General features: G+C 45.8%; 1 protein-coding gene across 3 annotated transcripts in view; it reads right to left on the bottom strand.

The window, feature by feature from the left end:
• The window catches only part of LOC143277895 (calpain-5-like), a 68,035-nt gene that overhangs the window by 34,356 nt on the left and 10,206 nt on the right, over positions 1 to 23,473 (bottom strand). For all 3 annotated transcript variants that reach the window (XM_076582851.1, XM_076582853.1, XM_076582852.1), the window contains exons 2-6: positions 18,913 to 19,070; positions 17,111 to 17,242; positions 9,017 to 9,219; positions 6,561 to 6,750; positions 4,099 to 4,289 (exon numbers count right to left, since the gene is read on the bottom strand). In XM_076582851.1, coding sequence (XP_076438966.1) covers positions 4,099 to 4,289; positions 6,561 to 6,750; positions 9,017 to 9,219; positions 17,111 to 17,242; positions 18,913 to 19,070 — 874 coding nt within the window. The remainder of the gene's footprint in view (positions 1 to 4,098; positions 4,290 to 6,560; positions 6,751 to 9,016; positions 9,220 to 17,110; positions 17,243 to 18,912; positions 19,071 to 23,473) is intronic.

Raw genomic sequence — 23,473 nt, 5'->3', positions numbered from 1 at the left:
ACACACACACACGCACACACACACACACGCACACACAAACACGCACACACACACACACAAATATATACACACACACAAAAACACACACACACACACACACACACACACACACACACACACACACACACACACACACACACAGATTTAATGCATCCTAACACATGAAAACCACAGATCAAAAGTGTGTTTCTATCACTGATAGAGTTGGCAGAAAGCCACTTTCAAAACCCACACTGAAAGGTGAACGTTTTACACAGCTGTATCTGATCAATCTACTTACGTTTACTGTAAAAAAATCAAAAAAAAATCACAACAAAACCTTTGCATTTCCTGAAAGCAACAACACACAGACACAGACACACCCCCCCCCCCCTCCTTCCGCCATGGATGGGGGGTTGGGGGGCGGGGGGGGGGGGGGGCCTCCAACCCTGATGACTGGTGAAGAACAGTGGGTCAGAATTCTGTCCAACGCACACGCCGTGAAACACTTGACGATGCCAGTAGCGAACAGAACGAGTCTCCGCCTCAATGTTTAAATGTGTGACCTTGACCCCCACTCCCCACCCCCACCCCCGCTTTGACGAATGCCAGACGACAGGGGGGAGAACACTGCCGAGGCAGCAGCTTCCGTCTTCTGCTCAGAAACTGAACACAATGAGGTTCGTTTGTCTGGTCTCACGTGAAATATTATGAATTGGGAATGGCTATACTTTCACCACACATTCCGTCTGCCAGTCTGCTTAGTTTTGACAGTGTGACAAAGTTTGTGGGCCCAAATGAACAAGGTCCATGACCTTGTACGGCGATACGGACCTCATCCCCAGAACATCCAGGACATCGCCCCTCTTCAGACAGCCAGGATATCACCCCTCTTCAGACAGCCAGGACATCACCCCTCTTCAGACAGCCAGGACATCACCCCTCTTCAGACAGCCAGGACATCACCCCTCTAAAGACAGCAAGGACTTCATCCCTCTACAGGCAGCCAGGACATCACCCCTCTTCAGACAGCCAGGACTTCATCCCTTTACAGACAGCCAGGACATCACCCCTCTACAGACAGCCAGGACATCACCCCTCTTCAGACAGCCAGGACTTCATCCCTCTTCAGACAGCCAGGACTTCATCCCTCTACAGACAGCCAGGACATCACACCTCTTCAGACAGCCAAGACTTCACCCCTCTTTTAGACAGCCAGGACTTCACCCCTCTTTTAGACAGCCAGGACTTCACCCCTCTTTTAGACAGCCAGGACATCACCCCTCTTTTAGACAGCCAGGACTTCACCCCTCTTCAGACAGCCAGGACATCGCCCCTCTTTTAGACAGCCAGGACTTCACCCCTCTACAGACAGCCAGGACATCACACCTCTTCAGACAGCCAGGACATCACCCCTCTTTTAGACAGCCAGGACTTCACCCCTCTTCAGACAGCCAGGACATCACCCCTCTTTTAGACAGCCAGGACTTCACCCCTCTTCAGACAGCCAGGACATCACCCCTCTTTTAGACAGCCAGGACTTCACCCCTCTACAGACAGCCAGGACATCACACCTCTTCAGACAGCCAGGACATCACCCCTCTTCAGACAGCCAGGACATCACACCTCTTCAGACAGCCAGGACATCACCCCTCTTCAGACAGCCAGGACATCACCCCTCTACAGACAGCCAGGACATCGCCCCTCTTAAGACAGCCAGGACATCACCCCTCTTCAGACAGCCAGGACATCACCCCTCTTCAGACAGCCAGGACATCACCCCTCTTTTAGACAGCCAGGACTTCATCCCTCTACAGACAGCCAGGACATCACCCCTCTTTTAGACAGCCAGGACATCACCCCTTTTTTAGACAGCCAGGACATCACCCCTCTTCAGACAGCCAGGACATCACCCCTTTTTTAGACAGCCAGGACATCACCCCTTTTTTAGACAGCCAGGACATCATCCCTCTTCAGACAGCCAGGACATCATCCCTCTACAGACAGCCAGGACATCACCCCTCTTCAGACAGCCAGGACATCACACCTCTTTTAGACAGCCAGGACTTCATCCCTCTTCAGACAGCCAGGACATCACACCTCTTTTAGACAGCCAGGACATCACACCTCTTCAGACATCCAGGACATCACCCCTCTAAAGACAGCCAGGACATCACCCCTCTTTTAGACAGCCAGGACTTCACCCCTCTTCAGACAGCCAGGACATCACCCCTCTTTTAGACAGCCAGGACTTCACCCCTCTACAGACAGCCAGGACATCACACCTCTTCAGACAGCCAGGACATCACCGCTCTTCAGACAGCCAGGACATCACCCCTCTTTTAGACAGCCAGGGCATCACCCCTCTTTTAGACAGCCAGGACTTCATCCCTCTACAGACAGCCAGGACATCGCCCCTCTACAGACAGCCAGGACATCACACCCAGGGCATCACACCTCTTCAGACAGCCAGGACGTCATCCCACTACAGACAGCCAGGACATCACACCCAGGGCATCACACCTCTTCAGACAGCCAGGAAATCACACCCAGGACATCACACCTCTTCAGACAGCCAGGACATCACACCCAGGGCATCACACCTCTTCAGACAGCCAGGACATCACACCTCTTCAGACAGCCAGGACATCACCCCTCTTCAGACATCCAGGACTTCATCCCACTACAGACAGCCAGGACATCACACCCAGGGCATCACACCTCTTCAGACAGCCAGGAAATCACACCCAGGGCATCACACCTCTTCAGACAGCCAGGACATCGGCCCTCTTCAGACAGCCAGGACATCACACCCAGGGCATCACCCCTCTTCAGACAGCCAGGGCATCACACCTCTTCAGACAGCCAGGGCATCACACCTCTTCAGACAGCCAGGACATCACACCTCTTCAGACAGCCAGGACTTGATCCCTCTGACCCGTCAGACCATGTGTGACAGGCACAACAACCGAGTGGTTTAAAGCGCTGGACTTTCAATCTGAGGGGCCCGGGTTCGAATCTCGGTAATGGCGCCTGGTGGGAAAAGGGTGGAGATTTTTTTTTTCCGATCTCCCAGGTCAGCGTATGTGCACACCTGCTTAGTGCCTGAACCCCCCCTTCGTGTGTATACCCATACGATCAAATACGCACGTTAAAGATACTGCAATCCATGTCAGCGTTCGGTGGGTTATGGAAGCGAGAACATACCCAGCATCCACACCCCCGAGAACAGAACAGCTCTGTTAGTGTTAGTTTTCGATTGTTTCAGTCAACCCCGAAAACGGAGTATGGCTGCCTACACGGCGGCGTAAAAACGGTCATACACGTGAAAGCCCACTCGTGTACATACGAGTGAACGTGGGAGTTGCAGCCCGCGAACGAAGAAGAAGGAGAACAAGAAGGAGAAGAAGAGAGAACAAGAAGAAGAAGAAGAAGAAGCCCGCGAACGAAGAAGAAGGAGAACAAGAAGGAGAAGAAGAGAGAACAAGAAGAAGAAGAAGAAGAAGAAGAAGAAGAAAAAGAAGGAGAGAACTAGAAGAAGAAGAAGAGAGAACAAGGAGAAGAGAAAGAAGAAGAAGAAGGAGGAGGAGAACAAGAAGAAGAAGAAGAAGGAGAAGAAAGAAGAAGAAGAAGAAGAAAGAACAAGAAGGAGAAGAAGAAGAAGAAGAAAGAAGAAGAAGAAGAAGAAATAAGAAAAAGAAGAAGAAGAAAGAGAAGAAAGAATAAGAAGAAGAAGAAGAAAAAAAGAAAAAAGAAGAAGAAGAAGAAAGAAGAAGAACAAGAAGAAGAAGAAAGAAGAAGAAGAAGAACAAGAAGAACAAGAAAGAAGAAGAAGAAGAAAAGAAAAAGAACAAGAAGAAGAGAAGAAGAAAAGAAAAAGAACAAGAAGAAGAAGGAGAAGAAGAAGAAGAAGAAGACAAAAAGAAAAAGAAGAACAAGAAGAAGAAGAAGAAGAAGAACAAGAAGAAGAAGAAGAAGAAAGAACAAGAAGAAGAAGAAAGAAGAAGAAGAAGAAGAAGAAGAAGAAGAAGAAGAAGAAGAAGAAGAAGAAGAAAGAAGAAGCAAGAAGAAAGAAGAAGAAAGAAGAAGAAGAAGAAGACGAGGTGTGTGTGAACTGACCCGTCCGACCAGGCCCCGGTCCACTCGCGGGAGTCCCAGGGGTTGAAGAGGCGGCAGAACTGCAGCATAGCGGCCCCCACGGCCCCCTGCAGGGACTTCTTCACCTCCACCAGCTTGGCCGCCGTCATGGTGTAGCCCTGGCCCCGCACCAGCCCATGCTCCACTTCTGACCCCCGGTCCTCTTCCGCGCACTGCATCGTCATCATCATCGTCATCATCATCAACATCGTCATCATCATCACCGTCATCATCATCAACATCGTCATCATCATCGTCATCATCATCACCATCAACATCATCATCATCATCACCATCATCATCATCATCATCATCATCATCACCGTCGTCATCATCATAATCATCACCGTCATCATCATCATCGTCATCGTCATCATCATCATCGTCGTCATAACAATATTATTAATGATAATGATGATAATAATAATAATAACAACAACAACAATGATCATCATGATGATGATAATGACAATGATGGTCAAAAACGGTAATGATGATGATCATGATGACGCACACACACATACACACTCCCCCTCCACACACACACACACACACACACGTACACACAGCCACAGACACTCACAAACACCACACACACACACACACACACGTACACACAGCCACAGACACACACAAACACCACACACACACACACACACACACACACAGACATACACAGCCACAGCCACAGACACCTCTGCTGTTCTGATGGTCATTGTCGAACACAACTGACTACCATACATACATACATACACAGTACACACCCCGCCCCACAACTAAACACTCATGACAGTCACACACACACACACACACACACACACACACAGTGCACACCCCACCCCACAACTAACACTCCAGACACCCACATAGATATCTATGTACAGAACACCCCACAACTAACACTCCAGACACTCACATAGACCCCCACACCACTATCTACACACCACACCACTGAACACTGAAGACCCCCACACCACTATCTACACACCCCACCACTGAACACTGAAGACCCCCACACCACTATCTACACACCCCACCACTGAACACTGAAGACCCCCACACCACTATCTACACACCTCATCACTGAAGACCCCCACACCACTGCACACCACACCACTGAACACTGAAGACCCCCACACCACTATCTACACACCTCATCACTGAAGACCCCCACACCACTACACACCACACCACTGAACACTGAAGACCCCCACACCACTATCTACACACCCCACCACTGAACACTGAAGACCCCCACACCACTATCTACACACCCCACCACTGAACACTGAAGACCCCCACACCACTATCTACACACCACTGAACAATGAAGACTGCCACACCACTACACACCACACCACTGAAGACCCCCACACCACTATCTACACACCCCACCACTGAACACTGAAGACCCCCACACCACTATCTACACACCACTGAACACTGAAGACCCCCACACCACTATCTACACACCCCACCACTGAACACTGAAGACCCCCACACCACTATCTACACACCACTGAACACTGAAGACCCCCACACCACTATTTACACACCACTGAACACTGAAGACCCCCACACCACTATCTACACACCCCACCACTGAACACTGAAGACCCCCACACCACTATCTACACACCACTGAACACTGAAGACCCCCACACCACTATCTACACACCCCACCACTGAACACTGAAGACCCCCACACCACTATCTACACACCCCACCACTGAAGACCCCCACACCACTACACACCACACCACTGAACACTGAAGACCCCCACACCACTATCTACACACCTCATCACTGAAGACCCCCACACCACTACACACCACACCACTGAACACTGAAGACCCCCCCACCACTATCTACACACCCCACCACTGAACACTGAAGACCCCCACACCACTATCTACACACCACTGAACACTGAAGACCCCCACACCACTATCTCCACACCACACCACTGAACACTGAAGCCCCCCACACCACTATCTACGCAGTAGCCGAGTGGTTAAAGCGTTGGACTTTCAATCTGGTGGTCCCGGGTTCGAATCACGGTGACGGCGCCTGGTGGGTAAAGGGTGGAGATTTTTACGATCTCCCAGGTCAACATATGTGCAGACCTGCTAGTGCCTGAACCCCCTTCGTGTGTATACGCAAGCAGAAAATCAAATACGCACGTTAAAGATCCTGTAATCCATGTCAGCGTTCGGTGGGTTATGGAAAACAAGAAGATACCCAGCATGCACACCCCCGAAAGCGGAGTATGGCTGCCTACATGGCGGGGTAAAAACGGTCATACACGTAAAAGCCCACTCGCGTATATACGAGTGAACGTGGGAATTGCAGCCCACGAACGAAGAAGAAGAAGAAGAAGACTATCTACACACCACACCACTCAACACTGAAGCCCCCCACACCGAACCACACAGGGCACAGACCTCGATCTTGGTGACGATGAGGGCCCCGTTTTCTGACGCGTCCACCAGTTTCTCGAAGACCCTCTTCTTGGTGGGGGTGTGGTCCAGGTCCAGCGCCGTCAGGTCCAGGCGCTCAGAAACCCCCCCTGTGAAGTCCACCAGGGCGTCCACCGCGTAGCCCTGCATCAGGGACTCGTAGTCCCCGAACATCCTGACACACACACACACACACACACACACAAACACACACATACACACCCACACACACACACGCACACACATGCACGCACACACAGGGACTGGTTCTCAGGACACACACACACACACATCTTGATCAACCACTACACTACACACAACCAGTAAACACACAGACACATACACAGACGCATACACAGACACACACAGACACACCTACGCGCCCGCACGCACAGGCACACACATACACACACATACAAATATACGCGCAGACCATCCTCAACCACCACAAACACCCAGTCCATGGAAAGTGTGACAAGGACATTTCCCACTGACATCTTTAAATCCAACTGGATGATCACGTGACGTGTTCAGTGCAGAGCTAAAGACCACACACCGCCACGTGTGGCGCTGATGACGATGATGGTGGTGATGATGATTTGATGACGACGATGACGATGATGATGACGACGATGATGATGACGACGACGACGATGACGGTGATGATGATGACGGTGATGATGACGGTGATGGCGATGATGGCGGTGATGATGATGGCGGTAATGATGATGACGGTGATGATCATGATGGCGATGATGATGATGGCGATGATGATGATGACGGTGATGATGAGGACGGTGATGATGATGACGACGACGACGACGGTGATGATGATGACGGTGATGATGATGACGACGACGACGACGGTGATGATGATGGTGATGATGATGACGGTGATGATGGCGGTAATGATGATGACGGTGATGATCATGATGGCGATGATGATGATGGCGATGATGATGATGGCGATGATGATGATGACGGTGATGATGATGTTGTATTGTGCTTATCTTTCCCTCTTTTTTTCCTTGCTGTTGTTTTGTATCCTTCGTTAAATGTCTTTTTGTTAATCATATTATGATAATTGAATACGCAAAATGTCAGGAAAAAAAAAGAAGAATAAAAATCAACAACCCTTGAGTGGCAATCTGAACGCCAGTCATTTGGATAAGACGCTAATCGAGGTCCCATGTGTAGCATGCACTTCGCGCATGTAAAAGAACCCACGGTAACAGAGGGGTTGTTCCTGGCACAATTTTGTAGAAACATCCTCTTTGACAGGAAAACAAACACACTGGCAAAAATGACACAACAAAATGCAGCAATTTACAACACAGCACAACACAATACAGCACAACGCAACACATAACAACACAGCCGCAACATAATACAACACACTGCAACACGTTACAATACAGTACGACACATTACAACACAACACATTACAATACAGCACAACACAACACACTGCAACACATTACAACACAGCACAACGCAACACAACACACTGCAACACAGTACGACACATTACAACACAACACAACACGTTACAATACATCACAACACATTACAACACAACACATTACAATACAGCACAACACAATACATAACTCTGCAACATATTACAACACAATACAACACACTTCAACACATTACAACAAAGCACAACACAATACAACACACTGCAACACAGTACATTACAACACAGCACAGCACAACACATTACAATACAGCACAACACAATACAACATACTGCAAAACATTACAATACGGCACAAGACAATACAATACACTGCAACACAATACGACATACTGCAAAACATTACAATACAGCACAACATAATACCACACTCTGCAACACATTACAACACAGCAAAACACAAACTGCAACACAGTACATTACAACACAGCACAGCACAACACATTACAATACAGCACAACACAATACAACATACTGCAAAACATTACAATACGGCACAAGACAATACAATACACTGCAACACAATACAACATACTGCAAAACATTACAATACAGCACAACATAATACCACACTCTGCAACACATTACAACACAGCAAAACACAATACAACACACTGCAACACATTACAACACAGCAAAACACACTGCAACACAGTACAACACACAGCAACACATTACAACACAGCAAAACACATACAACACACTGCAACACATTACAACACAACACATTACAATAGAGCACAACACAATACAGCACAACACACTGCAACACATTACAACACAGCACGACGCAACACAACAAATAACAACACAACTCAATACAACACATTGCAACACAACACAACACATTGCAAGACATCACAACACTGCACAACACAACGCAAAACCACTTTTTAATACATAACGACGACGACAACGACGACGACGACGACGATGACAACGAGGAGGAGGCCGCACTCACTTGGCGTAGGCCTTCTCCAGAAGTGCCGACCAGAACTCGTTGCGGGTCTTGGAGTGGCAGAAGATGAGCTTGCCATTGCGGGTGGGCAGACGGTCGTCGACGACCACCTCGATCCACTGGCCGAAGCGCCAGAAGTTGAAGCGGAAGATGCCAGCGTACTGGTTCTTGTCGTCCCACTCCTGCTCCTTGGCGTTCGGGATCACCTGTCAAAGGTCAGGGTGAAAGGTGAAAGGTTGAAAGCCCCCACAGCTTTTTTTTTTTTTCACAGGCCATGAGGGCACTGAATTCACATCCACTGTGTCAATATCACGGCGGGGCCCAATTCTGTACTAACGGTTCCACAGCCTTTTTGGGGTCATAAGGACAGTGAATTCACATCCACTGTGTCAATATCACGGCGGGGCCCAATTCTGTACTAACGGTTCCACAGCCTTTTTGGGGTCATAAGGACAGTGAATTCACATCCACTGTGTCAATATCACGGCGGGGCCCAATTCTGTACTAACGGTTCCACAGCCTTTTTTGGGGTCATAAGGACAGTGAATTCACATCCACTGTGTCTAAAGCTCGGCACAAGAAGGCGGGGGGCCCAGACCTCTCCTCCCGGTGTTTTCACCTTCTCCAACCCTAGTCAGAGACCCACAGACACCAGGGCGGAGTGAGGAACCCTGGAGCAAAGTGCCTCTCTCCAAGGACACAGCACCATGCCAAAGGCGGGCCTGGAACCCTAACCACTGGTGAGCACTGGGCCACAAGTCCAACGTCTGACCGGGTCCGTTACGGCCACCCTCTACAATATGAACAGCGGTTTTATTGAAAAAAAACAACGAAAATAAAGCAACAACAACAACAACAAAAAAAGCCTTCAGCAGATAAGAATCGTTGCACCCATCTTCTTATCTAACCCCCAAACTTACCTTGCTTTTTGATGTGGACTGATGTTCTGAGACGTCCACCATTTGTGCATCATTCGGAAAAAAAAGCAAAAAAGTATATAAAACAAGAGAGGCAAGGCCTTCAAGACTCACTTGTGATACACTTTAAAAAAAATGTAATCGTTAAAATGTGTTCTGTATTTGTTATTATAATGCTTCGGGTTTTAAAAAAAAAAAAAAGAAAGAAAGAAAGAAAAAAAGTCCTAACCAGATTCGAACCCCGGGTGTTCGGGTGAGAAGAAACTGTCTTACCCATTACACTATCGTGGCTCCTTAACTCACGTTCTAAAATTTAATATTTTGAACATACTTTTCTAAAGGGCGATAAATCGATTGCGGTATTCGCAGTGAGAACGCTGTTTAAATCATGTTGTTCTGGTGTATCTTGGGTATTCAAAAAATCTTTAAGGGCAATAAAAAATTTAAAAAATTCATTTTAAGTCCGCGGTAAAGGAGATGTGGCTATCGCCGCAATCACACTGCAACATTTAGCTGTTTTCTCTAGATCTAGATAGATGTACAAGTTTAGTTACACCCGCCGGGAATGTAGTATGACACGGTCGATTCAATTTCTCTTTTATGTTCATTCTAGTTTTATAGTTTTAAAGTTGATATGAAAATTTAGTATTTTGTTAAACTAATAACATGTAGAGCCAAGTACAAGTACTTCTAAACGTCGTAAGAAGTGAAAAGGACTTCATTTTGAGAAAAGTCAAGACTGGAAAATTTTACGTATCATCAATTCAAGGGTATTAACTCGCATGGTTTACAATTTTTAACTGTTAATTCCGACTGATTCTGTGGATATTTTTATGGCAGTTTGGGGCATAATCCAGTGAGTGATGAGGCATTCACAAATATTTCTCTGAATAAATATTTAACGGTCTCCTTCTCCAACTTTCCATCACATGTTATCGTGTATTGTTGATTGAATATAGGATTGAACGGGCAGGTCAACAACTTGAAACAAAATGGCGTCGTTCGCGTTCGCGAAGAATATGAGCACGCGCTTTGAATATGTATAAATATGTGTACGCAATTGATTTTTGCCCATGACCTTCAGGGCTCAGCCAATAGATCTAAGAAGTCCACTCGTCGTATTGATTTTAGTATTTTCCGGAAAAGACCACTTGGGCGAATAAACATAGTGAAAGCCCTGTACACTGAGAGTAAAACACATGAGCTTTTTATGTATTGAGTATAATTTCAAAATGTAATGTTTAAGATGAGAAAGATCAGTTTAAAGCAAATTAAGTCCCCAGCATTAATTACAGATTAATTTCCCTTTTTTTACTATCTGCACCAAAGACATGCAAAATAAATATATCTTTCATGCTTAGCAAAATAAGTTCCTGTTTGAACAAAAAAATGATAAAAATGACTGCTCTTGTTGTTGTGTCAGAATATCAGATAAAAGTGCCAAGTTTAGAGAATAAAAAAACAAACAAACAAAAAAACAACAACAACAGTAAATGCAGTTTGCATATAATTTGGCTTCTTTAAAAAAAAAAAAATTGTGCCCATCCCAGAGGTGCAATATTGTTTTAAACAAGATGACTGGAAAGAACTGAATTTTTCCTATTTTTATGCCTAATTTGGTGTCAACTGACAAAGTATTTGCAGAGAAAATGTCAATGTTAAAGTTTACCACACACACACACACACACACACACACACAACCGAACACCGGGTTAAAACATAGACTCACTTTGTTTACACAAGTGAGTAAAAAAAAAAAAAAAAAAAAAAAAAAAAAAAAAAAAAGAAGAAAAAAAAACAGCAAAAGCTGTGCTGCTCACAAACATGATTGCCACCTGATCACCATGTTAGTACATGACAGTGAGAGACAGAGTGATGGGGATGGGGGAAGCAGGCGACAAGACAAGACAAGACAAAGAGGACATAATTCTTTACTCTCAGAGATAGCAGATATGTAACAATGTGCTTTTTCTTCATCCACCCCACGCTCTATAAAGACTCTCTTCTACACAGTAATAAACACAAACCATCTGCATGCAATTTGAACCCCACCCCCACCCTACCCAACACGCACACACACCCTCGACACACACATATGACTGTTACAGAAGGCATGACATTCAAGAAACAAGCTATGCAAAAACAAATACCAGCAAGCATGAAGTGGGCTTCACAGAAGTGAAAGACTGACTGACAGAGAGGGAGTGAGAGAGAGAGAGAGACAGAGAGAAAAAGAGACAGAGAGACAGAGAGAAAAAAAGAGAGAGAGAGGCAGAGAGAGAGAGAGTTCACAATCGTCGAGAAAAAGAGAGACAGAGAGAGAGAGTTCACAATCGTTTATGAAAATTCATGCATATGAAGCGAATGTGTATGTCATAAATACTGATCACGAAAGGTATTCAGAAGTGACACACGGAATTTTGATAATACAGAGTACAAAACATAAACACAGAATAACAACAACAGACTCAACGGCATCAGTTTTTCATAGCATTTTCAATATAGAAAGTAAGGTTGATGTGCCACATAGCAATTTGATATATGGTGGCTGCTCGTTCCAGAGTCAACTACCACAGCAAGAGAGGTTAGATTCTTTCTGAAGACAGATTTTGAGAGAAAGCGAGCTCAAGTGCATGGGATGATAATTATTTCTCTGCTGATGTTAGATCTGTAAGGGTTTTATTTTTTTAGATACGAGTTTCACTGTTTCCATTTTTGCATACTTCTAAAAAAAAAGTGTGGTTCAATCTGCCCTCAAACAAAACGAACAACGAAAAAGAAAAACGAACATCACAAAAATGACAAAAATTAGCCAACAATAATCAACCAGCAACCAACTAAAGAAACAAATCAACGTATGCTGGAACAGCGAACGATCCAGTCGGAGCGACCAGCTCAACGTGTGTATTGTACAGATAACAGGTCGTAGAATCGTCAGATGTAGCTCTTCTGTTTTTAAAGGCTTTCCCGATTGGTTGCATCATAAAAAAAAAAAAAAAGAAAAAAGAAAAAAAGTCGTCTAACTTTTTTCAGCAATTTTTCAACGGTTGAAATAGCAGGGGTGTCTAAGGTTAAAGGCGCACGGGCAAGTCTAATTGCTAACGATGGGTTTGGGTACGTGTGGACTATTACATACCTTTCTCAAAATCCGCACGCAATTTAGGGTACGTGCTTTCGGATGACATGACACTTGACATACACATCAACCACATTTGTAGGTCAGCAAATGCAGCACTCCAACAAATCAGTTCCATTCGCCAATATCTAAGCACAGAAACCACAAAGACATTGGTTTGTTCTTTTGTCCTATCTAGATTAGATTATGGAAATGCTCTTCTTGCTGGCTGCCCCAAACACTATGTTGACAAACTTCAAAAAGTTCAAAACGGCAGCACGACTCACACTCAAGGCTCAGAAACGTCAGCACATCACTCCCCTACTCACTTCCCTTCACTGGTTCCCCCTTCAAGCATGAATACAATACAAACTCTCAGTCCTCTGTCACAATTTCTTCACTGATTCTTGTCCCGTCTATCTTTCAGATCCACTTCCTGTCTGTTCACCATCCAGACAACTCCGTTCTTCAAATGACATGCGCACACTGTCAATTCCAACTAATGGTGAACGTTCCTTTTCTTTTGTTGCACCAAAAAAAGGGAATTCACTGCCTTCACACATGCGTCATACCCCAACACCCGCATTCAAGAGAGCACTCAAAACACATCTCTTCAAGTTGAGTCTTTCTAAGTAGAGCTTACAGCTGTATACGCTTGCTGTGATTTGATCGCTGGGCGTGCTCTTGGAGTTGATTTGTGTGCATTTGTGATGATTTTAGTGTGGTTCTGTGACGCCTGGTTCCTTGGTGAATGTGACATGTTTTTATCTTACTGTGATTTGGGCCAATGTGTGGTATTGCCTGTGATGATATACAAATCTTTGTCTCACTTAGTTTGAAGTACGTAAATTTTAGCCTTTGTGATGTGAGATGTATGTTTTATTTTATTTTTTGTACATTTTAAATTCATTTAATCTCACATTTGTATATCTTATTATAAAGCTCGGTGAGCCCCATTTGAGACAGGGATACTACGCTATATAAGCCTGCATATCATTGTTATTATTGTTATTATCATTAAACCAGAAGCAGGTCTTGAACTCATTAGACATAACCTATTATTGGAACATTGCACCAAACTGTTGCATTGTTGGTTTTGATCACACACACACACACACACACACACACACACACACCACACAAACACACCCTTTTAAGAGCACTCAGTAACTGTGCAGCATCGTTCGCAAATACACTGACGTCTAAATACCCTATGGTCTGAATGTAAACGACACTATTTTGGAGATTCCTGTCAAAACTGACGTTCTGACCTGTCACCAACGTGGTTTTGTTGTTGTTGCTGTTTTTCAGATTCTCCCAGCATTGATAATGCACAATTCATTCACATATCCAGTCAAATCAGCTATTTCAAACTGCTTCAGTTTTTTTGTTTTTTTTAACTCTCTCCATACGAACGGCGAAAGAGACGACGTTAACAGTGTTTCACCCCAGTTACCATCATCAAAATATTGCAAGCGGAAGGCTCTTATACTGAAGAGGTGAATGTTGACAAAGAATACCACAATTCTGACGATGGAAGCTAAAGGTTGGGTCATTCAGACACCCACTGGACATCCGAGGGGTCTGTGTAGAGGAGAAGAGAGGACTGGCCGTACTGAGTGAGTTAATCTATTCATTTCATTTCATTTCATTTAAGAGCACTCAATCAAGTACATTCTTCAAACCGGTCTTCGCAGGTGGATTGTCCTTCCAGGTGTGTCTTTGTGTTGATCCATTTATCTGGTAAATCATTATCTTACTGTATCCAGTACTGCTGGCGGGGTTGTAGTTATTGTTGATTTGTATTTGAGTCCCTCTGTTCCGTTAGTCCATTTCTGTGCCGAACTTTAATAAAAAGCCTGGCTGAATAAAATCTGTAACTTGTGTTGTTGTTGTTGTTGTTTTTGTTGTTTAGGTGTTTATGTTGTCTGGTTTGGGTTTTCTTGTCCGCTTTCTTCTATAGCATGACAGAGGGGAAGGAGGAGGAGGAAGGAGAAGGAGGAGGAGGAATAAGAGGAGGAAGAGCAGAAGAAGAAGAAGTAAAAGAATGATGAACACTGAATATTCAATGGGTAAAAAAAATAGGCACAATACAGGTCTTTTAAAAAAATAAAGAAAGAAAGAAAAAACAAATCTGGCCACTAATCGAAACAAAACATGAAAAAAAAGTAAAGAAGCGAAAGAGAAAGCACTGGAATATTCCGGTAACAACTTGATAATGAAAAGGACACACACACACACACACACACACACGTAAAATTATTACACAATACAGGCACAGATTCATAGGCACATGCACATGCATAGCCCATTCCAACATCCAGTAAAGCACAATTATTAAAATACATACCCATTTCCACTTACTTCTTTGAATATCTGAATTGACACACAAGCATTTATAGAACTTGTTCACACACACACACACATATACACACACAGACGCGCGCACACACAAAAATACACACAAACGCGCACACGCACGCATGCACACACATACAAATGTACACAAACGCAACAACAACAACAACAACAACAAAAGCAACAACAACAACAAAAGCAGCAACAAAAACAACAAAGCGACAACGACAACAAAAACAAAGCAGCAACAAACAACAAAACAGCAACAAACAACAAAGCAGCAACAATAACAACAACAAAACAGCAACAAACAACAAAACAGCAACAAACAACAAAACAGCAACAAACAACAAAGCAGCAACAAACAACAAAGCAGCAACAATAACAACAACAAAGCAGCAACAAACAACAAAACAGCAACAAACAACAAAGCAGCAACAAACAACAAAACAGCAACAAACAACAAAACAGCAACAAACAACAAAGCAGCAACAAACAACAAAGCAGCAACAAACAACAAAGCAGCAACAAACAACAAAGCAGCAACAAGCAACAAAGCAGCAACAAACAACAAAGCAGCAACAAACAACAAAGCGACAACGACAACAAACAACAAAGCAGCAACAAACAACAAAGCAGCAACAAACAACAAAGCAGCAACAAACAACAAAGCAGCAACAAACAACAAAGCAGCAACAAACAACAAAATAGCAACAAACAACAAAGGCAACAACAACAACAACAAAGCGACAACGACAACAAACAACAAAGCAGCAACAAACAACAAAGCAGCAACAAACAACAAAGCAACAACAACAACAAAGGCAACAACAACAACAACAAAGGCAACAACAACAACAACAAAGCAGCAACAAACAACAAAGCAGCAACAAACAACAAAGCAGCAACAAACAACAAAGCAGCAGCAACAACGACAACCTCAACGGGAACAACAACGACAACCACAAAACAACAACAACAGCAACAACACAAGCGACAACCATCACCACGAAAGGTACAACAACAACAACAACAACAACGACGACAACCACAAAAAGCAGACGCAGAAAGTTTCAGTTTCAGTTTCAGTAGCTCAAGGAGGCGTCACTGCGTTCGGACAAATCCATATACGCTACACCACATCTGCCAAGCAGATGCCTGACCAGCAGCGTAACCCAACGCGCTTAGTCAGGCCTTGAGAAAAAAAAAAAAAAAAAAAAAAGATAGATAAGCGTACATACATAAATAAATAAATAATAATTATGATATAAAAAAAAGATAGTAGTAATGAAAATAATGATAAAATAATAATAATAATAAATAAATAATTAAATAAATAAGACAACAATGATGATAAATAAGCAAATAAATATAAAACATGAAGACACACATTCACACATACACCCACACATGCATAACAGATATGCCCCCCAAAACGCAGTTTCACAGATATGAAAGCACAGTCAAATACATATAAACGTACATGAGCTCCAACACACACACACACACACACACACAGACGCAGAAAAACAAAGAAAAAGCAACAAAGAAACAAACAACACAAAACTGACAACAACAACAACAATAACCACAAACCAAGACGACGACGACGACGACATGGGAGCTCTTCCCACCCCCCCCCCCCCCGCCCCCCCCCCCATTCTACTCCCCCCCCATCCCCTCCCCTGTCCGGCAGCCCTGACCGACCTTTTGCCATATTTTCTTCTCTTGGGCGATGCTTGAGCAGGCTGTGATGAACCAGGAGTTGCCCAGCTCCCCAGGGTTCAGGTCGTCACACGACATGCCGTCCACGATCAGCCTGGGCACCTTGCACAGCTCCTGTCGCCGTCATCACCATAGTAACCACCACCGTCATCACCACAGTAACCACCACCATCGTCATCACCACAGTAGCCACCATTACCACTGTCATCACCATAGTAACCAGCACATGCGTCATGATGCTGATGCTGATGCTGATAATGATGATCATTACAATCATCATCATCATCATTAATACCACTATGATTATCATAGATATTGTTGTTTTTGTTGCTCGTAGTAGTAATAGTAGTAGTAGTAGTAGTAGTACCAAATCCCAAGCTGACCACGAACACAAAGATGGCCGTATACAACGCATGCGTCCTCAGCACCTTGCTGTATGGCAGTGAGGCGTGGACCACACATGCTCGTCACGAGAAAAGGCTCAATACCTTCCACATGAGAAGCCTACGGCGCATACTCGGCATCTACTGGCATCGACCATGTATACCATGCTGAGACAGCGCTGGCTGCGCTGGCTGGGCCACGTTCCCCGCATGGAAGATGGTCGCATTCCAAAAGACATCCTTTATGGAGAGCTCGCCATGGGGCAGAGAAGCATCGGCCGCCCACAGCTGAGATACAAAGACGTTTGCAAACGTGACATGAAGGCGCTTGAGATCAACACTGAGTCCTGGGAGGACCTTGCAGATGACCGCAACAGCTGGAGAAGCACTCTCAAGAATCAGCTACGGATTGGTGAGGACAAACTGTCAGCTGCTGCAGCAGAAAAGCGAGCTCGCAGAAAAGGAACGGCAGCCAACAGACCAGCATCACCTTACACATGTGGCCGCTGCGACAGAGATTCTTTCTCTCACATCGGTCTCTACAGTCACAGGCGACGCTGCTTGGTCCAAGCAGACAGCCCAACTAGACATTAGGTCGGATATACTCTATCCATGGTCAGTCATGACCGAAGGAGGCCTAGTAGTAGTAGTAGTGTTAGCAGGAGGAGGAGGAGTATTTGTAGTTTCAGTTTCAAGGTGTCAAAGCGTGCGGACTGATCCATATACGCCACCCAACATCTGCTCATCAGGCCTTGGGAACCTACCCTAGGGGTGTGTAAAACTTTGGCACAGAATGGAATGAAACGATTTGTCAAAATAAACAAATAAGTGAATATATAAAAGTAGAGTGAAAAATGCGCAGAACGTAAATGATTCAGATTGGAAGGGGATGGGGAGTGGGGGCATAGTGGTAGTTGTAGCAGCAGCAGCAGCAGCAGCAGCAGCAGCAGTAGTAGTAGTAGTAGTAGTAGTAGTAGTAGTAGTAGTAGTAGCAGCAGCATACGTAGAACGCAATGGTTCAGATTGGGGGGGGGGGGGGGTAGTAGTGGTACTTGCAGCAGCAGCAGCAGCAGTAGTAGTAGTAGTAGTAGTAGTAGTAGTAGTAGTAGTAGCAGCAGCAACTGCATTATCATCACCACCAGCAGTTGTGGTAGCACTAAAATGATAATGATGATGATGATGATGATGGCGATGATGTTCATGACGACAATAATGACGACGACAATGATGACGACAACGACGACAGTGACGACGACTATGATAACGACGACGACGGTAATGCTAACGACGACGACGATAATGATGATGAAGACGACGATCATGACGACGACGACAATGATAATGACGATGACGATGACAAAGACGACAATGATGATGACAACGACGAGGACGAGGACTGACCTTGGGCCTCATCCACTCAATGTCCTTGTCCACCTTGCTGTAGAAGAGGGACTTGTTGTTGGCGGGGAACTCGAGGTCCTCAAAGAGCACGCCCTTCTTCAGGCACTCCTTCTTCAGGGACCCGTACTCCTGGTTCCGGAAGTACTTAGGCATCTTGCCTGTGGTGGTGGTGGGCCACCATACACAACACACAAAACACAACGCTTCAGTATCGACAGCGAGAGAAATTCATAATGGTGGTATCATACAGGAAAACAACAACAATGTACAAGAAAGTCAAAGTCATATGTATATACATCAACCATGTGTGTGTGTGTGTGTGTGTGTGTGTGTGTGTGTGTGTGTGTGTGTGTGTGTGTGTGTGTGTGTACTCAGATTCAGATGTCAACCTTGGGCAAACCATCCGTACACTGGACAACAATAGACGACAACAACAACAACAGAAACCCATAACAGGTAACTTGAGTAAATCATACATACATTGTCACAGCCTTACACCTGCAATAATAACCACAGTTAAAGGATAGGCATAAAGGTATACTAAAAGTTGACACAGGCATATAACAACAGTAATGCAGTTCGCAGTACTTGAGTTGAGATGTATCCCTCGCACACACACACTCTGGCATTCATTTTCAGTCATACATCTGATTATCGGTTATTGTTATTTGATTGGCTGAATTGACGTTGGAATAAAGATGCATTTGGCTGTTTATGCCTGCCACACACACACACACACACACACACACACACACACACAGAGCACACTTTCACTGTCAAGGTTGCTGCAACGGCGAGCCCACAGATCCTTATTATACGCAACATCACCACGTCTGCTTGCAAAAAAAAAAAAAAAAAAAAAAAGGAAAATAAAAGTGGGGGTGGGTGCGTGGGGGGTCGGGGGGGGGAGGGTCGAGGGGGGGGGGGGGGCATGCCTGATTCTCACATAACCCAGCGCGCTGATAAGGCTTTGATAGTCTATAGTAGGTTAAAAAACAAACAAAAAAACAACAACAACCAAGCACAGATATAAACAATATATATATATATATTTTTTAACCACAAAAAAGGTAAATCTGTTAACATATCGCAAAGGAAAAAGTTATGTAGTAGGTAAAAGACTGAAATAAAAACATGACATATCAGTTCAGTTCAGTCCAGTCACTCAAGAAGGAGGCACTACGTTCGGACAAAGTCCATATACGCTGTGAGAGGTGGGAGAGAAGAGTGTGTGTGAGAGATGGTAGAGAGGAGTGTGTGTGTGAGATGGGAGAGAGGAGTGTGTGTGAGAGATGGGAGAGAGGAGTGTGTGTGTGAGATGGGAGAGAGGAGTGTGTGTGAGAGATGGGAGAGAGGAGTGTGTGTGAGAGATGGGAGAGAGGAGTGTGTGTGAGAGATGGGAGAGAGGAGTGTGTGTGAGAGATGGGAGAGAGGAGTGTGTGTGTGAGATGGGAGAGAGGAGTGTGTGTGAGAGATGGGAGAGAGGAGTGTGTGTGAGAGATGGGAGAGAGGAGAGTGTGAGAGAGATGGGAGAGAGGAGTGTGTGTGAGAGATGGGAGAGAGGAGTGTGTGTGAGAGATGGGAGAGAGGAGTGTGAGAGAGATGGGAGAGAGGAGAGAAGAGTGTGTGTGTGAGATGGGAGAGAGGAGTGTGTGTGAGAGATGGGAGAGAGAAGAGTGTGTGTGAGAGATGGGAGAGAGGAGTGTGTGTGAGAGAGAGATGGGAGAGAGGAGTGTGTGTGTGAGAGATGGGAGAGATGGGAGAGAGGAGTGTGTGTGAGAGAGATGGGAGAGAGGAGTGTGTGAGAGAGATGGGAGAGAGGAGTGTGTGTGTGAGAGATGGGAGAGATGGGAGAGAGGAGTGTGTGTGAGAGAGATGGGAGAGAGGAGTGTGTGTGTGAGAGATGGGAGAGATGGGAGAGAGGAGAGTGTGTGAGAGAGATGGGAGAGAGGAGTGTGTGTGTGAGAGATGGGAGAGAGGAGAGTGTGTGAGAGAGATGGGAGAGAGGAGAGTGTGTGAGAGAGATGGGAGAGAGGAGAGTGTGTGAGAGAGATGGGAGATAGGAGAGTGTGAGAGAGGAGAGTGTGTGAGAGAGATGGGAGAGAGGAGTGTGTGTGTGTGAGATGGGAGAGAGGAGTGTGTGAGAGAGATGGGAGAGAGGAGTGTGTGTGTGTGAGATGGGAGAGAGGAGTGTGTGTGAGAGAGATGGGAGAGAGGAGTGTGTGTGAGAGAGATGGGAGAGAGGAGTGTGTGTGTGAGAGATGGGAGAGATGGGAGAGAGGAGTGTGTGTGAGAGAGATGGGAGAGAGCAGTGTGTGTGAGAGAGATGGGAGAGAGGAGTGTGTGTGAGAGAGATGGGAGAGAGGTGTGTGTGTGAGAGAGATGGGAGAGATGGGAGAGAGGAGTGTGTGTGAGAGAGATGGGAGAGAGGTGTGTGTGTGAGAGAGATGGGAGAGAGGAGTGTGTGTGAGAGATGGGAGAGAGGAGTGTGTGAGAGAGATGGGAGAGAGGAGTGTGTGAGAGAGAGAGATGGGAGAGAGGAGTGTGTGAGAGAGAGAGATGGGAGAGAGAAGTGTGTGTGTGAGAGATGGGAGAGAGGAGTGTGTGTGTGTGACAGATGGGAGAGAGAAGTGTGTGTGAGAGAGATGGGAGAGAGGAGTGTGTGTGAGAGAGATGGGAGAGAGGAGTGTGTGTGAGAGAGATGGGAGAGAGGAGTGTGTGTGTGAGAGATGGGAGAGAGGAGTGTGTGTGAGAGAGATGGGAGAGAGGAGTGTGTGTGAGAGAGATGGGAGAGAGGAGTGTGTGTGTGAGAGATGGGAGAGAGGAGTGTGTGTGTGAGAGATGGGAGAGAGAAGTGTGTGTGTGTGAGATGGGAGAGAGAAGTGTGTGTGTGTGAGATGGGAGAGAGAAGTGTGTGTGAGAGAGAGATGGGAGAGAGGAGTGTGTGTGTGAGAGATGGGAGAGAGGAGTGTGTGTGAGAGAGATGGGAGAGAGAAGTGTGTGTGTGAGAGATGGGAGAGAGGAGTGTGTGTGAGAGATGGGAGAGAGGAGTGTGTGAGAGAGAGATGGGAGAGAGGAGTGTGTGTGTGAGAGATGGGAGAGAGGAGTGTGTGTGAGAGATGGGAGAGAGGAGTGTGTGTGAGAGAGATGGGAGAGAGGAGTGTGTGTGAGAGAGATGGGAGAGAGGAGTGTGTGAGAGAGAGAGATGGGAGAGAGGAGTGTGTGTGTGAGAGATGGGAGAGAGAAGTGTGTGTGTGTGAGATGGGAGAGAGGAGTGTGTGTGAGAGAGATGGGAGAGAGGAGTGTGTGTGTGAGAGATGGGAGAGAGAAGTGTGTGTGTGAGAGATGGGAGAGAGGAGTGTGTGTGAGAGAGATGGGAGAGAGGAGTGTGTGTGTGAGAGATGGGAGAGAGAAGTGTGTGTGTGAGAGATGGGAGAGAGAAGTGTGTGTGTGAGAGATGGGAGAGAGAAGTGTGTGTGTGTGAGATGGGAGAGAGGAGTGTGTGTGAGATGGAGAGAGAAGTGTGTGAGAGAGATGGGAGAGAGAAGTGTGTGTGAGAGAGATGGGAGAGAGAAGTGTGTGTGAGAGAGATGGGAGAGAGAGAGTGTGGAGAGAGAGGAGAGGGGTGTGTGTGAGAGATGGGAGAGTGGTGGTGTGAGAGATGGAGGAGAAGGTGTGAGAAGAATGGGAGGAGAGTGTGTGTGAGAGAGATGGGAGAGAGGTGTGTGTGTGAGAGATGGGAGAGAGGTGTGTGTGTGGAGAGATGGGAGAGAGAGTGGTGTGAGAGGAGAGAGAGTGTGTGGAGAGAGAGAAAGTGTGTGTGAGAAGATGGAGAGAGAAGTGTGTGTGTGGAGATGGGAGAGAGGATGTGTGTGTGAGAGAGATGGAGAGAGAGTGTGTGGGAGAGATGGGAGAGAGAAGTGTGTGTGATGAGAGATGGGAGAGAGAAGTGTGTGTGATGAGATGGGATGAGGAGTGTGTGAGAGAGATGGGAGTAAGTGTGTGTGTGTGAGATGGGAGGAGAGTGTGTGTGTGTGGATGTAGAGAGATGTGGGAGAGAGATGGATAGGTGTGTGAGAGAGATGGGAGAGAGAAGTGTGTGTGAGAGAGATGGGAGAGAGAGTGTGTGTGTGAGAGATGGGAGAGAGAGTGTGTGAGAGATGGGAGAGAGAGTGTGTGTGTGAGAGATGGGAGAGAGAGTGTGTGTGTGAGAGATGGGAGAGAGAAGTGTGTGTGTGAGAGATGGGAGAGAGAAGTGTGTGAGAGAGAGATGGGAGAGAGAAGTGTGTGTGAGAGAGATGGGAGAGAGAAGTGTGTGTGAGAGAGAGATGGGAGAGAGAAGTGTGTGTGTGAGAGATGGGAGAGAGAAGTGTGTGTGAGAGAGATGGGAGAGAGGAAGTGTGTGTGTGAGAGATGGGAGAGAGAAGTGTGTGTGTGAGAGATGGGAGAGAGAAGTGTGTGTGTGAGAGATGGGAGAGAGAAGTGTGTGTGAGAGAGATGGGAGAGAGAAGTGTGTGTGAGAGAGATGGGAGAGAGAAGTGTGTGTGTGAGAGATGGGAGA

Source organism: Babylonia areolata, chromosome 35 (assembly GCF_041734735.1).
Source record: "Babylonia areolata isolate BAREFJ2019XMU chromosome 35, ASM4173473v1, whole genome shotgun sequence".
Classification (NCBI taxonomy): domain Eukaryota; kingdom Metazoa; phylum Mollusca; class Gastropoda; order Neogastropoda; family Buccinidae; genus Babylonia; species Babylonia areolata.
The sequence above is the reverse complement of the archived record's forward strand: the minus strand, read 5'-3'. Positions and strand labels throughout refer to the sequence as shown.